Source organism: Rhinatrema bivittatum, chromosome 14 (genome assembly GCF_901001135.1).
Source record: "Rhinatrema bivittatum chromosome 14, aRhiBiv1.1, whole genome shotgun sequence".
NCBI lineage: Eukaryota > Metazoa > Chordata > Amphibia > Gymnophiona > Rhinatrematidae > Rhinatrema > Rhinatrema bivittatum.
The window spans coordinates 54,284,754-54,304,477 of NC_042628.1; the positions used below are offsets into that span (position 1 = coordinate 54,284,754).

The following is a 19,724-nucleotide window of genomic DNA, read 5'->3' on the forward strand; positions in this document are numbered from 1 at the left end:
ATCAAATCACGGTGAACCTAGAAGATGTGGTAGGCCTGATTGACAAACTGAAGAGTAGTAAATCACCTGGACCGGATGGTATACACCCCAGAATTCTGAAGGAACTAAAAAATGAAATTTCAGACCTATTAGTAAAAATTTGTAACTTATCATTAAAATCATCCATTGAACCTGAAGACTGGAGGATAGCAAATGTAACCCCAATATTTAAAAAGGGCTCCAGGGGCGATCTGGGAAACTACAGACCGGTTAGCCTGATTCAGTGTCAGGAAAAATAGTGGAAAGTGTTCTAAACATCAAAATCACAGAACATATAGAAAGACATGGTTTAATGGAACAAAGTCAGCATGGCTTTACCCAGGGCAAGTCTTGCCTCACAAATCTGCTTCACTTTTTTGAAGGAGTTAATAAACATGTGGATAAAGGTGAACCGGTAGATATAGTATATTTGGATTTTCAGAAGGCGTTTGACAAAGTTTCTCATGAGAGGCTTCTAGGAAAAGTAAAAAGTCATGGGATAGGTGGCGATGTCCTTTCGTGGATTGCAAACTGGCTAAAAGACAGGAAACAGAAAGTAGGATTAAATGGGCAATTTTCTCAGTGGAAGGGAGTGGACAGTGGAGTGCCTCAGGGATCTGTATTGGGACCCTTACTTTTCAATATATTTATAAATGATCTGGAAAGAAATACGATGAGTGAGATAATGAAATTTGCAGATGACTTAAAATTGTTCAGAGTAGTTAAATCACAAGCAGATTGTGATAAATTGCAGGAAGACCTTGTGAGACTGGAAAATTGGACATCCAAATGGCAGATGAAATTTAATGTGGATAAGTGCAAGGTGATGCATATAGGGAAAAATAACCCATGCTATAATTACACAATGTTGGGTTCCATATTAGGTGCTACAACCCAAGAAAGAGATCTAGGTGTCATAGTGGATAACAAATCGAAATCGTCGGTACAGTGTGCTGCGGCAGTCAAAAAAGCAAACAGAATGTTGGGAATTATTAGAAAGGGAATGGTGAATAAAACAGAAAATGTCATAATGCCTCTGTATTGCTCCATGGTGAGACCGCACCTTGAATACTGTGTACAATTCTGGTCGCCGCATCTCAAAAAAGATATAATTGCGATGGAGAAGGTACAGAGAAGGGCTACCAAAATGATAAGGGGAATGGAACAACTCCCCTATGAGGAAAGACTAAAGAGGTTAGGACTTTTCAGCTTGGAGAAGAGACGACTGAGGTGGGATATGATAGAGGTGTTTAAAATCATAAGAGGTCTAGAACGGGTAGATGTGAATCGGTTATTTACGCCTTCGGATAGTAGAAAGACTAGGGGGCACTCCATGAAGTTAGCATGAGGCACATTTAAAACTAATCGGAGAAAGTTCTTTTTTACTCAACGCACAATTAAACTCTGGAATTTGTTGCCAGAGGATGTGGTTAGTGCAGTTAGTATAGCTGTGTTTAAAAAAGGATTGGATAAGTTCTTGGAGGAGAAGTCCATTACCTGCTATTAATTTCACTTAGAGAATAGCCACTGCCATTAGCAATTGGTAACATGGAATAGACTTAGTTTTTGGGTACTTGCCAGGTTCTTATGGCCTGGATTGGCCACTGTTGGAAACAGGATGCTGGGCTTGATGGACCCTTGGTCTGACCCAGTATGGCATTTTCTTATGTTCTTATGTTCTTATCTGAAGCAGAAAGCCTGTGAGGGAGTCGGTTGGACCGTTAGATGATCGAGGGGTTAAAGGGGCACTTAGAGAAGATAAGGCCATCATGAAAAGATTACATGATTTCTTTTCTTCGGTGTTTACTGAAGAGGATGATGGGGAGGTACCCGCACTGGAGAAAGTTTTCATGGGTAATGATTCAGATGGACTGAACCAAATCACGGTGAACCTAGAAGATGTGGTAGACCTGATTGACAAACTGAAGAGTAGTAAATCACCTGGACCAGATGGTATACACCCCAGAGTTCTGAAGGAACTAAAAAATGAAATTTCAGACCTATTAGTAAAAATTTGTAACCTATCATTAAAATCATCCATTGTACCTGAAGACTGGAGGATAGCTAATGTAACCCCCATATTTAAAAAGGGCTCCAAGGGCAATCTGGGAAACTACAGACTGGTTAGCCTGACTTCAGTGCCAGGAAAAATAGTGGAAAGCGTTCTAAACATCAAAATCACAGAACATATAGAAAGACATGGTTTAATGGAACAAAGTCTTGGCTCACAAATCTGCTTCACTTTTTTGAAGGAGTTAATAAACATGTGGATAAAGGTGAACCGGTAGATGTAGTGTACCTGGATTTTCAGAAGGCATTTGACAAAGTTCCTCATGAGAGGCTTATAGGAAAAATAAAAAGTCATGGGATAGGTGGCAATGTCCTTTCATGGATTACAAACTGGCTAAAAGACAGGAAACAGAGAGAAGGATTAAATGGACAATTTTCTCAGTGGAAGGGGGTGGGCAGTGGAGTGCCTCAGGGATCTGTATTGGGATCCTTACTTTTCAATATATTTATAAATGATCTGGAAAGAAATACTACAAGTGAGGTAATCAAATTTGCAGATGATACAAAATTGTTCAGAGTAGTTAAATCACAAGCAGATTGTGATAAATTGCAGGAAGACCTTGTGAGGCTGGAAAATTGGGCATCAAAATGGCAGATGAAATTTAATGTGGATAAGTGCAAGGTGATGCATATAGGGAAAAATAACCCTTGCTATAGTTACACAATGTTAGGTTTCATATTAGGTGCTACTACCCAAGAAAGAGATCTAGGCATCATAGTGGATAACACATTGAAATCGTCGGTTCAGTGTGCTGCGGCAGTCAAAAAAGCAAATAGAATGTTGGGAATTATTAGAAAGGGAATGGTGAATAAAACGGAAAATGTCATAATGCCTCTGTATCACTCCATGGTGAGACTGCACCTTGAATACTGTGTACAATTCTGGTCACCAAATCTCAAAAAATTTATAATTGTGATGGAGAAGGTACAGAGAAGGGCTACCAAAATGATAAGGGGAATGGAACAGCTCCCCTATGAAGAAAGACTAAAGAAATGAAGAAAGACTAAAGAGGTTAGGACTTTTCAGCTTGGAGAAGAGACGGCTGAGGGGGGATATGATAGAGGTGTTTAAAATCATGAGAGGTCTAGAACGGGTAGATGTGATTTGGTTTTTTACTCTTTCGGATAATAGAAAGACTAGGGGGCATTCCATGAAGTTAGCATATGGCATATTTTAAACTATTTGGAGAAAGTTCTTTTTCACTCAACGCACAATTAAACTCTGGAATTAGTTGCCGGAAGATGTGGTTAGTGCAGTTAGTATAGCTGTGTTTAAAAAAGGATTGGATAAGTTCTTGGAAGAGAAGTCCATTACCTGCTATTAATTAAGTTGACTTAGATAATAACCACCGCTATTACTAGCAACGATAACATGGAATAGATTTAGTTTTTGGGTACTCGCCAGGTTCTTATGGCCTGGATTGGCCACTGTTGGAAACAGGATGCTGGGCTTGATGGACCCTTGGTCTGACCCAGTATGGCATGTTCTTATGTCTATCTAGATGACGTATTAATATATTCCAAGGACCTTACCTCTCATGGACGGCAGGTAAAGCAAGTGTTACAAAGACTTCGAGATAACCGCTTGTTCGCCAAATTGGAAAAATGCCTATTCGAACAAGAATCTCTGCCATTTTTGGGGTAGATAGTATCTTCTACAGGATTTCATGTGGACCCTGAGAAAGATTCAGCCATCAAAGATTGGCCCCAACCAGTGGAGATCAAAGCTCTCCAGCATTTCCTAGGATTCGCAAATTTCTACCAGCAATTCATACCCCATTATTCACAAAGGGTGGCTCCATTTACTGCCCTCACAAGGAAGGGAGTGAACGCCAAAGTTTGGTCACCAGTGGCACATCATACTTTTGAGGATCTGAAAAGAGCTTTTCTCTTAGACACCTGTTTATATCACCCGGATCCCCAATGACCTTTCATTGTGGAAGTGGATGCATCAGATCAAGCTGTGGGAGCTGTCCTCGGCCAAGTATCCAGTAATAGCAAGTTGCTCCCTTGCTCGTATTTCTCTCGGAAGTTTTCGGCTGCCGAGAAAAATTACGGCATAGGTGATGAAGAACTATTGGCCATAAAACTAGCGTTTGAAGAGTGGCGTCAGTGGCTGGAGGGGGCCCAGCATCCAATAATAGTATATACAGATCACAAGAATTTAAAATTCCTAAGCAGAGCCCAACGCTTGAACCCCAGAGAAGCTCGCTGGTCCTTATTTTTTAGCCGCTTTAATTTCTCTCTATGCTACAGGCCAGGGTCTAAGAATCTTCATCTGGACGCTCTCTACCACACTACCGAGACAGAAGACACGCTTACCTCTCCTTAGTACATCTTAGATCCAGCTAAGGTCATCGTAGCCGCTGCTGATGCAGTCCCCATTGGCAAGACGGTTGTTCCTGTCCGTCTATGAAGGGAAGTCCTCTCTTGGGCTCAAGACTCTCTAACGGCGGGGCATCCAGGTAGGGCACGAACCTTGGAGCTGTTAACTCAGTATTATTGGTTGCTGCACGTCAAGCAGGACATCCAAGCATACGTCAGCTCATGCCCCACCTGCGCCAGACAGAAACCCGTCTCATACCTGCAGAACCATGGACACACCTCTCTACAGACTTTGTAGTAGATCTGCCTCTGTCCGAGGGGAAGACTGTCATTTGGGTCACTGTGGACAGGTTTCTAAGATGGCTCACTTTGGCCACTCGCTAAACTTCCTACTACCCCTGAGCTGGCACAGCTCTTTACCCAGCATATTTTCTGCACACATGGACTTCCACTACACATTACCTCACATCGTGGTTCACAATTTACAACCAAATACTGGAGGGCCCTTTGTAAGAAGTTTGGGGTTCGCTTGGACTTTACGTCTGCTTTCCATCCACAAGGCAATGGACAAGCGGCGCGAACTAATCGTTCATTAAAGGCCTTCCTCCGTTCCTTCGAGGGGGATAAACAGAATGATTGGGTGTCCCTACTACCATGGGCAGAGTTCTTGTACAACCACCACGTTCACTCTGCAACTGGGGCTTCCCCCTTCCAGCTTGTTTATGATAAGCAACTCAAGTTTCCTTTGCCGCTTCCACTGGCAGTACCCTCACCTGCAGCCCAACTCACTGCTCAGCAGCTTCGCTCTCTCTGGGAATCCTCGCAAACTAAACTGCAGCAAACGGCTGCCACCGCCAAGCAAAACACCTTCAAACATCGTCGTCCTGCTCCTGTTTTCAATCCTGGAGAAAGAGTTTGGGTTAGCACCAGGCATATCCGTCTACGAATTCCTTCCATGTGCTTGGCACCTAGATACATTGGTCCTTTTGTGGTCACGGAACGAGTGGGTACTGTTGCTTACCACTTGCGCCTTCCGCCCACTTTGAAGATTTACAATGTATTCCATGTTTCTGTACTTAAACCATTGATACTTTCAGCTTTCCACCACAAACCACCTGAACAAGCTGGTAGCGGAGGAAGAAACCATTTACCAAGTACTTGATGTGTTAGATGTATGCTTCTACCATCGAAGATGGGAATACCTAATTTCATGGGAGGGTTGTGGTCCAGAGGAGAACACATGGGAGCCTGGACAAATCCCTTCTTCATCAATTCCATCGGGATCATCCAAGTAAACCAAGACCCTTAGGGAGGGGGCATAAGGGGGGGGGGGGTACTGTTGTGAACCCCAGCCACAGGAGTTCACGGCCAGGTCCCCACCTCACCTGCTGCTCTGCTCCGCTCTGTCATGGCATTCTCCGTGCGGCTCCAGGCCATGGCTGGGCCTTCCTGCGGTGATCTACCCATGAGGGAGACGCTGCCGAGTTCCTCAAAACCCTGCCCCTTAGGCACGCGCACGTGCAATGGGCCGGGATTTAAAGGGGCCATGGCGGGAAACCTCGGCCCGGCCCCTATGATGACATCAGACGCCCAGGGGTATTTAAACTCAGCCAGAATCACAGTTCCCTGCCTTGGCAACAGATCAACTCGCTGAGTGTCTAGTTGCTGTTCCTGATCCTGCATTCTTCAGTTCCAATGCCCCTGATCCTGCGTTCTCCAGTTCCTGTTCCTGCCCTGCTCCACTCTCCGAGTTCCTGCTCCTGCTCCCTCTTCGGCTTGCTTCTCTGGTTTGACTTCAGCTTGGCTTCTGGTTCTTCTTCATCTGCTGCCTGTCCTGACCCTCGGCTCGTCCTTCCACTCTGCTTGTCTTCAGCCTGCCCCGACCTCTGGTCTGGATCTCCGTCTTGAACCGCTGCCGCCTGCCACGATCTCTGGACTGCCTCTGTTTCTCCTATACTGCTGCCTACCTCCACCTGGACTGTACTTGGTATTCTCTATGCCAGGAGACCCTCACCCAAGTCCTGCCGGCCCCCACACCCAAGGGCTCAACCTGCGGGGAACGAGGTCTGGTATAGATGAAGGTCCTGCCTGGTCTCCTGGTCCTGAGCTGCCTGCCAGCTAGGAGTCCCCGCTGTAGGTCTTCCTCCAGCGGATCCCTCCAAGACTCTAGCCGGTCCAAGGGTCCACATCCATAAGAGGGCCGCCACAGGCAGCCCTGCTAGTCTGAGATTGTAGATCTTCGGGGAAGGGGCTTGCCTCTGTATATAATTTTGCTATAAAGTGCATTGGTTTAGGGGACTTTATAAATGCCTAAATACATAAATAACATTGATTTGGTGTTATATAGAAGAGAGAACACATTTGAGGTTGCTGGGTGCAGAGCTGGGGACCAGATGCCTTGCCTCTTTCTGGAAGGGAAGTCAGGCCGGACTGCTTCAGGTGCAGCCATGCGTACCTCCTGCTCACAGATTGTGGAATTTAAAAATAGGGCTGAAAAGAGAGAAGTTGTCAGGCGGGGTGGATCTCCAGCTGCAGGGTCTCTGCACAAACAGAGACAGACACCAGAATCTCCAGCAGCTCCGACAGCCAAGCCCCTTGTGCCTTCTTTCCGCATCTGAGCCAAGGATCTCTGTTGAAGAAAGGACATGGAGAGGCACCTGGCAGACTGCCGCTTGCTGATGTGTCCTGTGTTCCTTCTTCTGCACTTTACAGGTAAGCTCCCAGAAACAAATCGCCAAGCACAGCCTCCGTACAGAAGCTCAGCCCTGGGGGTGAATTAGCTGCTCTGGTACCTGAAAACTAGCAAGAGATCCTGCTGTCATAGTCTCTGATCTGAGGTTACCATGCTTTGGAGAGGGAAGTGGAAGGGAGGGGAGGCCCCACCACCCCTCACACAATGAAAGACCCCGCAGCAGGCCTCAAAACATGGAGCAGGTCAGCTCCCAGCACTGTGCACCCCACCAGCCAGGGCAGGATTTAGGATCTGGGCTCCCATAAACAGGATTTGAGAAGGAGGGAGGGGGAGTGGAAGACCCTGGAGATCAATTAGTGGATTGCTAGAGCAGGCTCCTCCTTGACACAGCTGTGCTCCTCTATGGCTAAGTTATTTGGCATCTTCAAAATTTGGCACCCTAGGCAGTTGCCTATGTCTAAATCCGGGCCTGTCTACAGTCCTTTCATGTCCTTAAAAGAGAGGAACAAGGTGGTTGTAAGAGTACAGAGGAATCTGCCTTTTCTGCTGTGTTTACCCAATAACCTATGAATCAGGTGCAGGGAGATTCTGGTCGAGAGTCGTAGGGCTTCCACCTCACTGATTCAGAGCTGGATTTGCCCCATTGCATCTCTGAATTTGTAGTTCCAGTTCCTCTAGGAAAGGCAAGTCCATTGGTGCAACCAGAACTGGATCTTTCTATCAGGGTTGACCTGGGTCACATGGCGAGCCTACATGTGATAAAAGTAAATGTAAACCCTTTGGGGCAGAGAAATACCAGCATAACTGCATTAAACTCGGCTTTGGAAATTAAATCCAAAATCCAAATCTCCCATTTTAAGTATGCTACATCATTGCAGTTTATTGGTGTCACTGTGCCTATCCGTAAATATGTATCAGGGGCCCTCTCCGTGGTCAGATCTGGCTGACATTTTGTAAGAGAGTTCTCTTACTGCAGTGTTATAACAACTGCTAAATCCATCCAGGGTAGGGCAGGGCCGGGCCAGGGGCAGGTAGACACCAGAGTGTGAAACACTAGAAGGTTAGAATCTAAGCCTTTCTTGTGTGTAGCCTTCGGAGTGTTCACATGTGAGTTTTGGACAGGGCATTGCAATACACAATGGGATGAATTGTCAGAAGCATTTTTATGCAGGTAAATGGGCTTTTGGAGAATGACCCTAGGGGTTGTATGCCTTAAAGTATGCACGTAAATGTTCATGTGAACATTTATATCTACCCCCTGGCAGGCATAAATCTGCCTGCCGGTGCCGCGCTAGGCTACGCCCAGTCCTGCTAATTCTCAAAGCAAACTTATGCATGCCAGTCTGCTCTGAAAAATAGAGCTGAAGTCCACAAGTGCTTTATACACAGGGACTGCAGCCCTCCATGGGCTCACAGTTTTCAGAATAGTCACAGGGATATATGTGTGTCACACCAAGAAAAAAACCAAAGCTCCGTTGTTGCACAACCCTGTCTGTATCCTGTGAAAATGTCCGTGTGTCCATCTCATAACTCTGCCCAGTCTCTTGTGACCTTCAGTGGGGATCTGAAAATCTCCTAACTGGCTCCACATATTCGCGGAAGTGATCCTGTCCTGGTTTTATATCCCTGTTGCATGCTTTTTTTAAATGAAGTTGAGTAAAACCAGCCGAGCCTGCTTGGATGGATGGAGGGCCTGTAAGCGTAGGAATTAGGGCATTCTCTTCCGGGTTCCGCTCACGCTGGTCTCCATCTCCCTTCCTGCCTTTGGAAAGGGGAAGTGCAACTGCCTGCCCCAGTCTGAAGCCACCCACCGTGTCGGGAGGGGCTCCAGAAGCATGATGGGGGAGGCAGTGTTGGTCGGTCGGTCGGTCGGTCTGTCTATGCTTCTGCCTGTACAGAAGACAGTGAGCCCTGCCCATGAGTTACTAAAACATACAGACACATCTACCAATCACGCACTGCACGACATTCCCAAAAATATGGCCTGGACTAATTAAACATTTTCCTTTTGTTCAGGATTGTATTCCTGCCAGTTACCCAGCGCTGTGAGAGCTGCCACAGTGTCACAGAGTTTTGGTACCTGGTTGGTGCATGCAGTGTGACTGTGTTTATGATGTCACTTCTGATATGGCAGCCAGCAAGACCAGTATGGACTAATCAGCAGCAATGTGTGTGTGTGTGAGGTAGTTCAGGTCACTGTACATGCGATGAGGCAAAACCAGGAGCAGTTCAGTCTGCATTAACTTGGGTCAGTCAGAAACCCTACATAGCACTGAAGTGTGGCGGAGGCCCTGAAAGGCAGGCCATATTTTCCATTATAGGAGCTATGGTTTAGGGAAGGCAGACTGGACGTGGGCCCCTCTGACTCCGAAACTTGTCCATGAGATAGCAGGATAGTTGTCCCTCCACAGTTTGTTTGGTTTCCGGGAGGGAGGGGCACTGAGTATAGGGATGTTGTCGTGATCTCTGGACTCTTCTCCCACAGGCCGTCTGAGTTGTAACGTGACGGTGCACTGGGTGCCCACCTCTGTGACATACAGAGCAGGGGAGGATGCAACCCTGCAATGTCGCTTTAATGCCAGCGACAAGGTGAATGTTACATGGAAGAGGATCCAAAGCCAGGGCAACGAGAGCAGGACCATCAACATTACGGCTGGAGAAGACCTGGGAGTCAGGATAACATTGACCCAGACTGACAGATCTGCCATGGTCCTTATCAGAAACGTGGACAGAAATGACTCCGGGGTGTATGTATGCAGGGTGTCAGGGAAGAAGCAGTCTCAGAGCTCCTGTGGGACCTACCTCCGAATCCTCAGTGAGTCAAACTCTGAGCACCCTCCTTGTATTTCACTACACTTTCACATCATCACTGTACCACTAGAGTCCCGATGTCATTACTATCAGGCCGATACAGTACTGTTAGCCCGCGTTTGGCCATGCGTTTTCGAATCACTATTACCCCTTATACAGTAAGGGATAATAGTGATTCGAAAACACATGGCCAATCCCCCAGAAACTAATAGCGCCCGCAACATGCAAATGCATGTTGATGGGCCTATTAATTATTCCCGTGCGATTCGGCACCGGGGAAGTGTACAGAGAAGCAGAAAAATCTGCTTTTCTGTACACCCTCCGACTTAATATGATAGCGATATTAAGTCGGATGCCCCCCCCAAAAAAAAAAAAAAATTAAAAATCTTCCCGCGGCCTGCGGGTTGGAAGATGGACGCTCAATTATGCCAGCATCCGTTTTCCGAACCCGTGGCTGTCAGTGGGTTTGAGAACTGACGCTGGTAAAATTGAGCGTCTGCTGTCAAACCCGCTGACAGCCGCCGCTCCTGTCAAAAAGGAGGTGCTAAGGACGCACTAGTGTCCCTAGCGCCTCCTTTTACCGCGGGCCCTCATTTGCATGGGGGCCGATACTAAATCGTGCGCACAGGAGAGTGGCCTGTGCGCGCGTCGGGAGAGCGGGCGCTCGCCTGCTCTCCCACACTTTTTTTTGTATCGGCCCATATGTGAGCGTGGCATGCAGATATCATCCTCCTGCAACCAAAGTCACAGTATCATCACTTTGTAACACAACAGAGTTCCTGTCATTACTATGCGACCAAAGAGATTTAGTCATCACTCTTAGCAAGCAAAGTTCAAGGTTTATGATGTCACAACATGACCCTGATCCACATAAACCCTACCTGTTTCCATAGGCTGTACCCTGAGATCTCCATTGTAAGGCAATCATGCTATCTTAGTGACGTTACTCTCTCCAGTCTCAGACAGGTGCCTGCTCTCACTTCGGGGGTACTTCTCACCTTTCTCTGCATTTCCCATCCATTACCTGCTCTCACTACAAGCACTCTCTTCAGCCCCCTCTCCATCACTCATTCAGTGCTTGTCTCACCCCACGGATACCTTTTGCTCATGTCTCTACTTCCCCCGCCCAGTGCCAGCTCTCAACCCTCTCTCCATCAGTCACCCTCCTCACCCAGAGTCAGCTCTCATGTCAGGTGTACCCTCTCTCCCTACATAACCAATCTGGTGCCTGCTCTCACCCTTCTCTCAACACGTCATTTCCCTCCTCCCCCAGAGTCAGGCAAACCCCACCTGCTTTCTGTATCACTCAGAAAATCCTGCACACACTCCAAGGCTCAGAAGTCCACGTAGCAGCCAGTACTTCTGACAGCGACTGATCTTTCAGCAACCCCTGCCTCAGGGGAGACTGAGAAACAGTGAAGTGCTCAGCCACATTCAACAAGGCCATATCAGTCCCAAGAATCTCTGGGGATGCCGCCTGCTATAGCAGCAGGGTGACCTTTGGGCCATTCAGTGTCACCCTCTTCCCAGTTCCTGAGTTTATACTGTGAACATCTTTTGGGGGAAACATTCAACACATTCTAAAAGCTATATTAACATGAAACATGGCATGTCTGTTGTATTGATTAAGGGGGAAGTGATTGATACTGGATTTTACGGCCTACTGTGTCTGAAACCCCTTTAATTGCCGTGCAGCTCTTTTATACGAAAGCCTAATTTCCTCCTCCTCATGTGGAAGCTCCCAGGCATTAGTGCCCACCCCTTTAAGTTATTCTCATGCCAGTGCTGCCTCTTTGTACATGTCTCCGTATCACACACACCCACCCCCAGCGCCAGCTCTCACCTCGGAAAAGCTCCCTCTCCATAATTGCAGCTCCCACCCTGAGACATGCCCCTTCCTTCCAGTGCTGGCTGTCACCCTAGAGACCCCCCCCCCTCTCTGCATTACCTGCCCTGTCCCCCATGTCCAGCTCTTACCCTAGCGATGCCCCCCCCCCTCTGCATTACCTGCCCTGTCCCCCATGTCCAGCTCTTACCCTAGCGATGCCCCCCCTCTCTCTCTGCATTACCTGACCTGTCCCCCATGTCCAGCTCTTACCCTAGCGATGCCCCCCTCTCTCTGCATTACCTGTCCTGTCCCCCATGACCAGCTCTTACCCCAGGGATGCCTCTTAGTGTTTTCTCTCTTTGCATTACAGCACAAACCCCTGAAGCTTTCCTGAAACTGGAGGAGTCCACGAAGAATAAGATCATCACTGCTGAGGGTATTTTGCTACTCATCTGTGCCGTGGTCCCTGGCACCATCCTACTCTTCAGAGTGAGTGTCTCTTGCATAGATTCCACACTTAGGGACTTCCTCTGCAGCATTCAGGGTCTCTATCCAGCAACATGCTAACACTCTCCCTAACGAGACACCCCTATGATCTTCACATTCTCCTTGTAGCACTCATTATCCTCAATGGATAAGTACTGACTTATCTGGCTAAGTCACAGCACTCATTATTGCACTCAATGCTCTAGTGAGACACCCCTGCGGTACTCATGCTCTTCCCAGTGAGACACTTTCTGTAACACTCACTCTCCCCAGTGAGACACTCCCTGTAGCACTCACTCTCCCCAGTCAGACATTTCCTGCAGCACTCACTCTTCCCAGTGAGACACTTCCTGCAGCACTCACTCTTCCCAGTGAGACACTTCTTGTAGCAATCATTCTCCCCAGTGAGATACTCCCTGTAGTCCTCACTCTCCCCCAGTGAGACACTCCCTGTAGCACTCACTCTTCTCAGTGAGATAACCCCCTGCAGCACTCACTCTCCCCAGAGAGACACTCCTTGTAGCACTCACTCTTCTCAGTGAGATAATTCCCTACAGCACTGGCCAATAACACTGTTCATGTAGCTCATTCTCCTTTAGCTTCAGGAGTCCGTAATGCTCTGTCTATGACTCTGTCCCTGAACTGCCTTGCTCTGTTGCTTCCTGCAGAAGCGGGCAGAGAATGAGAAGATGCAGGAGCTGAAGAAACACTTGGATGAAGGGGAGAATCTATATGAGGTGAGTCAGAAATTGCAGAGTGCTGCTCCTTCTGCAATCCAGGACCCCTGACATCCCCCCCCCCCCCCCCCCCCACACACACACACACAGGGACCATGAGCACTGACTCTGCAGCTTCTCCTGCACCAGGAGCTGGACTCCTGAAGTGAGAGTTAAGTGATTAGCTCCAGGTGCTGACACTCATCCCCTGATGTCATGGGTGAGTTCTGCAAGCAGTTCACACATCGTGGGTGCCAATCCCTGGGGCTGTCCCTACAGTGATACTATTCACTGTAAGTACCACAAAAGATGATTGTAATGTGCAGGAGAGGAGGGGGCTTGGATCTGTGGACCTGCAGAACATTCTCTGTCTAGGGGGCCTGTGAGCTGTGCTCCTAAAGGGCATGTCCTATCTGTTTGAGGACAGCAGAGGGATGGAGGGGGCCAGTTGGGCTGCCCCTGGACACACCCTGTCTGGGGTAGCAGAGGGAGGGAGGGAGGAATTGGGAGCTCTGCACTTCTAGGGACAGCAGAGGGAGGGGATCAAACTTTCGCTGGCCTGAGACCTGTGCTCTCAACTCCACAGGGGCTGAACCTGGACGAGTGCTCCATGTATGAGGACATATCCAGGGGACTGCAGTCCACATACCAGGATGTGGCCAACCTAAAACTGACTGATCCAGAACTGGAGAAGCCATGAAAGAGGCAGAAGATCTGACACAGATACTCCCTTAACCGTATAAAGTGTTCATGACTTTCTTTCCACTGATCACTTGTATAAAGTGTTTGTGCCTTTCTCTCTTACATAGATCCTGACAACCGATCAAGACCATGCGTCCTATCCAGTCTATCCTCTCAGCTCTACAGTCCCTTCCTCTCCTTCAGAGATCCTCTGTGTGCATCCAGTGCTTTCCTGAATTCCAGTACTGTCCTTGTCTCCACCACTTTCACTGTGAGGTGGTTGCATGCATCCAGCCCACTCTCTACAAAGAAATATTTCCTTAAATAACTCCTGAGTCTACCTGCTTTCACCCTCATCACACAACCCCATATTCTAGAGCTTCCTTTCCTTTAAAAGAGACCCACCTCCTGTGCATTTATACCTGTGCAGTATTTAAATGCCTCTATCATATCTCCCTTTTATATACATAGTACCCTCTGGCTAGTTTGTCCCAGATACTGGTTCCAGAGGCCACAACTCAAATCACAATTTCAGGTGGTTCACGCCCCTTGATATTAAATTACTTTATTCTCCAGGATTCCCTGAGCAGGGGAGAAAGATTACTTTCAAGGCCCTTAGCATGGCAAATGCTGAAGTCCCAGTTCAAAGTGATTGTATACAGCAGTGACGATTAGCATTGATGAGCATTCATATCACTGAGTAGCAAAAAGCGTACTGGAAGCTGACTTGGTTTCCAATATTACTTTTACTGAGTTGATGCACATTAATTAAATGATTTTTACAGCTGGTTGATTTACTTAAAGATGGTGCAAGTGATGGGTCATAATAAATATGTGACTTCCCAAAGTCTTGTATAAAGTTTAAAGGCGATTAAGTCAGTCTTTCATCTGATGTTTCCCGGTCTCGCTGGGGTAGGACAAATTTAGTGCTTCCCTTCCAATGTAGGCAAAATATCGGAGATGAAATCCAGTTTTAGATATTTATTTGAATACACAATCATTTGATCTCCTACCTCTCCCTGCTGTTTTCGCACACTCCTTGGTCTCCTCGTAGTACTGCACCATTTATTCTCTTCTTCTCCATCCCAACTTCTTTCTCCCCTCTCTCCTCCTTCTCAGGATAGCGAAAAGTCATCCTTCTCCACATATCCCAATGATCTCAGATTCCTCTTCGGTGAAGGGAACCTCTCCCTCTTCCATTATAGTTAGAGCAGAAAAACAGAAAGTAACTGAGTCCCTAGTTAATGGGTACTCAGAACTTAATGAAATCAGCATCAAAATTACAAAATGGATAGGAAGAGTGGAAAAACCTCTTTTATTCAAAGTGAAAGCCTCCATGAAGGCATTAAGACAAATAACAGTAACATCAGAGTACAACCTTGACATGCTGCCCCTGAAGAAGGAAACAGAAAATCCACAACATAAAATGGTGGTCTTTCTAGCAGAGGAGCTTATCATGTACACTCTCCCACATGGAGGAGCTACCTCCCCACATTATTACTCTTTTCCTCCCCACACAAATGGAATATTCTGGATGGTTCCACTTCCTGGTAGAAATTTAGCAGGATCTCTATAACATAGTAGATTAAGTCTGTCCCCATATCTTTATGATAAAGATTGTTGACCATTTTAGTAGTTGTCTTTTGACCGACTCCATGGTTTATATATGTTTAAAGGTGTGGTCTTCAGAATTGTTCATAAATGAGGTCTCACCAGATACGGGGCAACATCGCCTTCTTTTTTTATGTTGATCATTCCTCTCCCTATGCACTCTAGCATATTTCTACCTTTTGTCATCATCTTCTGCACCTGTTTAGCCACCTTGAGATAATCAGATCCTGATCTTGTTTTTTTGCACCCCCCTACACTGCTGCTTCCTTGGGGTTTTGCAACCCAAATGCATTACCTTGATTTATTTAGGATTAAATTTTAGCTGCCAGACTCTAGCACATTCCTCCAGTTTTAGTAGATCCCTCCTCATGTTTTCTACACCTTACAGGGTATCTACCCTGTTGGCACATTTTGGTATCATCTGCAAAATGGCAAATGTTTCCTGATAGCCCCTCCACAATATTAACAAAAAAGTGGGAAAAAACTGGAGCAAGGTCCGATTCCCCATGGCACATCACTGATAGCCCCTCTTTCCTCTGTCTGAACTCCATTTACCAATTACCATTACTCTCTGTCACCTCCCACACCACCAATTTATAAGCCAGTCAATCACTTTAGGGTTCATACCAAGGGCGCTCAGTTCATTTATAAATCTCCTATGCAGAACCGTGTCAAAGGCCTATCTTGTCCCCTAATTTTACTGTATTTGCTATTGTTTTCTTCCATTTGTAACTTCGCTGTCCTGACTACTTTCCTAGCTTCTTTTAGCTTTTCCAGACATCAGGGCTGGTGGAAGGCATTAGGCAAACTAGGCAGGGGCCTAGGGTGCCAGGGTCCCAGGGGCAGCAGCCGCGGCAGCAAAAGAGAAGAGACAGCCGCTGCCACGGCATCAGTGGTGACAGCTCAGCAGCTGCCGGCAGGATATTTCACCGACGAGCAACCCATCCGTTGCGCCTCCCCCTACCAGCTTGAGTCAAACTAGTTTCTGTGTCTTCTGTCTTGCTGCCGACTGATGAGCAACCTGCCTGTCCTTACCTGACCCAACTACCGGCTCTAGTCAAACTAGTTTGACTCGAGCTGGTAGGGGGTGGCATGACGCTGGTGGGGTGGAGGGCTGGACGCAAGGCAGAAGGTTCGTCTAGGGCGCCTAATACCCTTGCATTGGCCCTGCCAGACAACATAGCCTGTCTTCCTCTTTCTGCTATCTCTTGTAGCTTATGGACGTTAGCCTTTTTGTTCTTACACTTTCTTTAGAAAACCACAATGGCCTCTTTTATTCTTTCCTTTATTTACTTTCCTGACAAATAGGTTTGTTGTCCTTATATCGCCTATTAGTTTTGTCCATTGCTCCAGTTAATGCCTCCTTGAGGTACCCTCTCCCCATCTTAATATTTAGTATTTCTACAGTGCAGGATCCTCACCTTTGAATGCAAACCACCCAGTGATTGCTGGCTCCCAGGTGAATTCAGAAACACTCTCCCTATTTATAAGCACCAAATCCAGTATCACCCTCTCTTGTGTCTATTCTGTTACCAGAACAGTTCTTCCTGCAAACAATCCAGGACTTCCCTGCTTCTAAACGACACCGCAGCCGGGATGTCCCAATAAACATCCAGCAGATGGAAATCATCTAGCAGTAGCACCTCCCCTCTCATGGCAATTTTGTGAATATCTCACTCTCCCAATCACCGGCATAACATTTGTGTGCCCCCTGATCACATTTATAAAGTACCTGTGCCTTTCTCTCTCTTACTATCCCATCACTTGTGTGCCTGTGTCTTCCTCTTCTCATCACCTGCTCTATAAAGCTTCTTGATTAGAAAGGAGGTGGAGGTGATATCTTGACCCATTGTATCTTTGTAGAGGGGATAGATTTACACCTTTGCTTAGGGGCCGATGCAATAAGATTCGTGCTAAAAACGGGTGTTCATATTGAGTGTCCGTTTTCCTAACACGCATGCAGCCACATCGCTATGCGCCCCGATGCAATATGTGAATGAGAGGCAGTGTACAAAAGGGCGCGCTATGGGAGAATGTGAGTCTCTGGCACTCAAAAGAGGTTATTGCATCAGGTGCCCATAATTGCAACAGGCGCTCAATACAAGCGTCCATTTTGATTGCACTTCTTTTGGTTATTTTACTGACATGCAGATTTTGCATGTTGCAGTTTATTATGTTGCATGTTTAATTGTGCAGTCATAAGCAACGCCCAATTCTTTTTGAGCAAATCAATATACATTTGTTTTTTGCCACCACAAGCAGTGAATTCAAGAGCTGGGATACTACTAAGGAAGATGACATATTTATCGCAATATGAGGACCATATTTTGTAATGTTTCTCATGAGCCCTTGACTGCAAGTTGACTTTACCTCTGGGGCTGGAGATAAATTTCACACATTACAAAGTGTGCGTTGAGTGCCCAGTGCTTTCCTGCATTGGGCAATAATAGGTAATGTCCTCATCTACATGGAATTTGCATGAGATGGGCGCTAACAGGTTCATGTTTGTTAGGGCACGTTTCAGACGCGCTAATCTCCTTACTGCATTGGGTGCTAGTCTTGCGCACCCAAAGCATGCGCCCAATCATGCATAAACCCAAGAGATAGGCTGGGTGCACTTTATTGCATTGGTCTCTTAGCGTTTTTCCCTCTGTAGGGTGGGAGACTGCCCTAATGTTGATGACCCTACACAGTCACATGGGAGACCCTGCCAGAATCTGTAAAGGAGGTCCATCTTATCCAGAAGAGGTAGTGACGCAAATCCTCAACTGTGAGTTAATAAAACCAAAACTGGACTCCCACAATCCTGCAGCAGAGGAAGCAGGGCAGCATAAGATGGGGAAAGGGGCAGCATGAGGGCAGTTTGCTATAATCCAAGACCCAGCCTTACACACCTCCTCCCTCAGCATCAATTTCCAGTGTAATGTATTAACTGTTTTATATTTATGTATTTTACAAATGTATTAGATGAATGATATATGTTTATTATTGTAGCATTTTTTCTTTGCAAACAGCTTTGGGTTGTGCTTTGGGACAAGGAAGATGGTCTAGAGATGTAAATTAACTTTTCTTTCGCCTGCAATATGATGTTTTTCAGATCGGCAATATAATGGCTACTCAGACCTATCAGTTTGCACTCACTTGTATATTTTTTGTATGTTTTAAGAAAACAATAAAATCTTACATTGGACAAGCTGCGATGATGGGAAATGACAACGGGAAGCAGGTGCAGTACCACTCTCCGATTAGAATAAACTCATGCAGGGGGCTTCCTGTTGTGCTCAACACTGGGGACAGGGCATTTACTAATATATCCCATTCAAATCCACCTCCACTGACAGATTAGAGAGTGTACTGTCTGCGCCATAGCGTGTTAATGTACTAGAGATGGAGAATGCGCTGCCCTTCTAGCAGGGGTGATTATACTGAACTCAGTTCTGCTCTATAAGAAACTCTGAAATTCCCCAGGAATCTGATGACCAAGAATGGGTCGAGCGATGAGACCGTGTCAAAGGGTGAGAAGGAAGCAAAGATTAGACTATGATGTGATTAAAAATTGTATACACTGAAAGTCACCAGTGACCTAGAGGATATTAAGCGAGCCAATATTAAGAGTGGGCCAAGTTTGCTAAATGTGAGATTAAAGAACCGACGATTTGAGAAAATTGCCCATTTAATCCTAAACAGAGAGTAGGATTAAATGGGCAATTTTCTCAGTGGAAGGGAGTGGACAGTGGAGTGCCTCAGGGATCTGTATTGGGACCCTTACTGTTCAATATATTTATAAATGATCTGGAAAGAAATACGACGAGTGAGATAATCAAATTTGCAGATGACACAAAATTGTGCAGAGTAGTTAAATCACAAGCAGATTGTGATAAATTGCAGGAAGACCTTGTGAGACTGGAAAATTGGGCATCCAAATGGCAGATGAAATTTAATGTGGAAAAGTGCAAGGTGATGCATATAGGGAAAAATAACCCATGCTATAATTACACGATGTTGGGTTCCATATTAGGTGCTACAACCCAAGAAAGAGATCTAGGTGTCATAGTGGATAACACATTGAAATCGTCGGTTCAGTGTGCTGCGGCAGTCAAAAAAGCAAACAGAATGTTGGGAATTATTAGAAAAGGAATGATGAATAAAACGGAAAATGTCATAATGCCTCTGTATCGCTCCATGGTGAGACCGCACCTTGAATACTGTGTACAATTCTGGTCGCCGCATCTCAAAAAAGATATAATTGTGATGGAGAAGGTACAGAGAAGGGCTACCAAAATGATAAGGGGAATGGAACAACTCCCCTATGAGGAAAGACTAAAGAGATTAGGACTTTTCAGCTTGGAGAAGAGACGACTGAGGGGGGATATGATAGAGGTGTTTAAAATCATGAGAGGTCTAGAACGGGTAGATGTGAATCGGTTATTTACTCTTTCAGATAGTAGAAGGACTAGGGGACACTCCATGAAGTTAGCATGGGGCA

General features: G+C 46.3%; 1 protein-coding gene across 1 annotated transcript; it reads left to right on the forward strand.

Annotated features, from left to right (window-relative positions):
- Positions 1 to 6,951: 6,951 nt before the first annotated feature.
- On the forward strand, positions 6,952 to 18,431 carry CD79A (CD79a molecule). The gene is made up of 5 exons (XM_029577246.1): positions 6,952 to 7,125; positions 9,591 to 9,920; positions 12,115 to 12,233; positions 12,899 to 12,967; positions 13,533 to 18,431. The coding sequence occupies exons 1-5, from the start codon at positions 7,059 to 7,061 to the stop codon at positions 13,644 to 13,646; spliced, it is 699 nt and encodes a 232-aa protein (XP_029433106.1). The 5' UTR covers positions 6,952 to 7,058; the 3' UTR covers positions 13,647 to 18,431.
- The last annotated feature ends 1,293 nt before the right edge of the window (positions 18,432 to 19,724 follow it).

What these genes read in the sequence shown, in the direction of transcription:
- CD79A (XM_029577246.1), top strand. Translation starts at nt 7,059, where the DNA reads ATGGAGAGGCACCTGGCAGACTGCCGCTTGCTGATGTGTCCTGTGTTC. An exon ending in GACCTACCTCCGAATCCTCA is followed by an intron (nt 9,921 to 12,114) that starts GTGAGTCAAACT and finishes TTTGCATTACAG; the next exon opens with CACAAACCCCTGAAGCTTTC. An exon ending in AAGGGGAGAATCTATATGAG is followed by an intron (nt 12,968 to 13,532) that starts GTGAGTCAGAAA and finishes TCAACTCCACAG; the next exon opens with GGGCTGAACCTGGACGAGTG.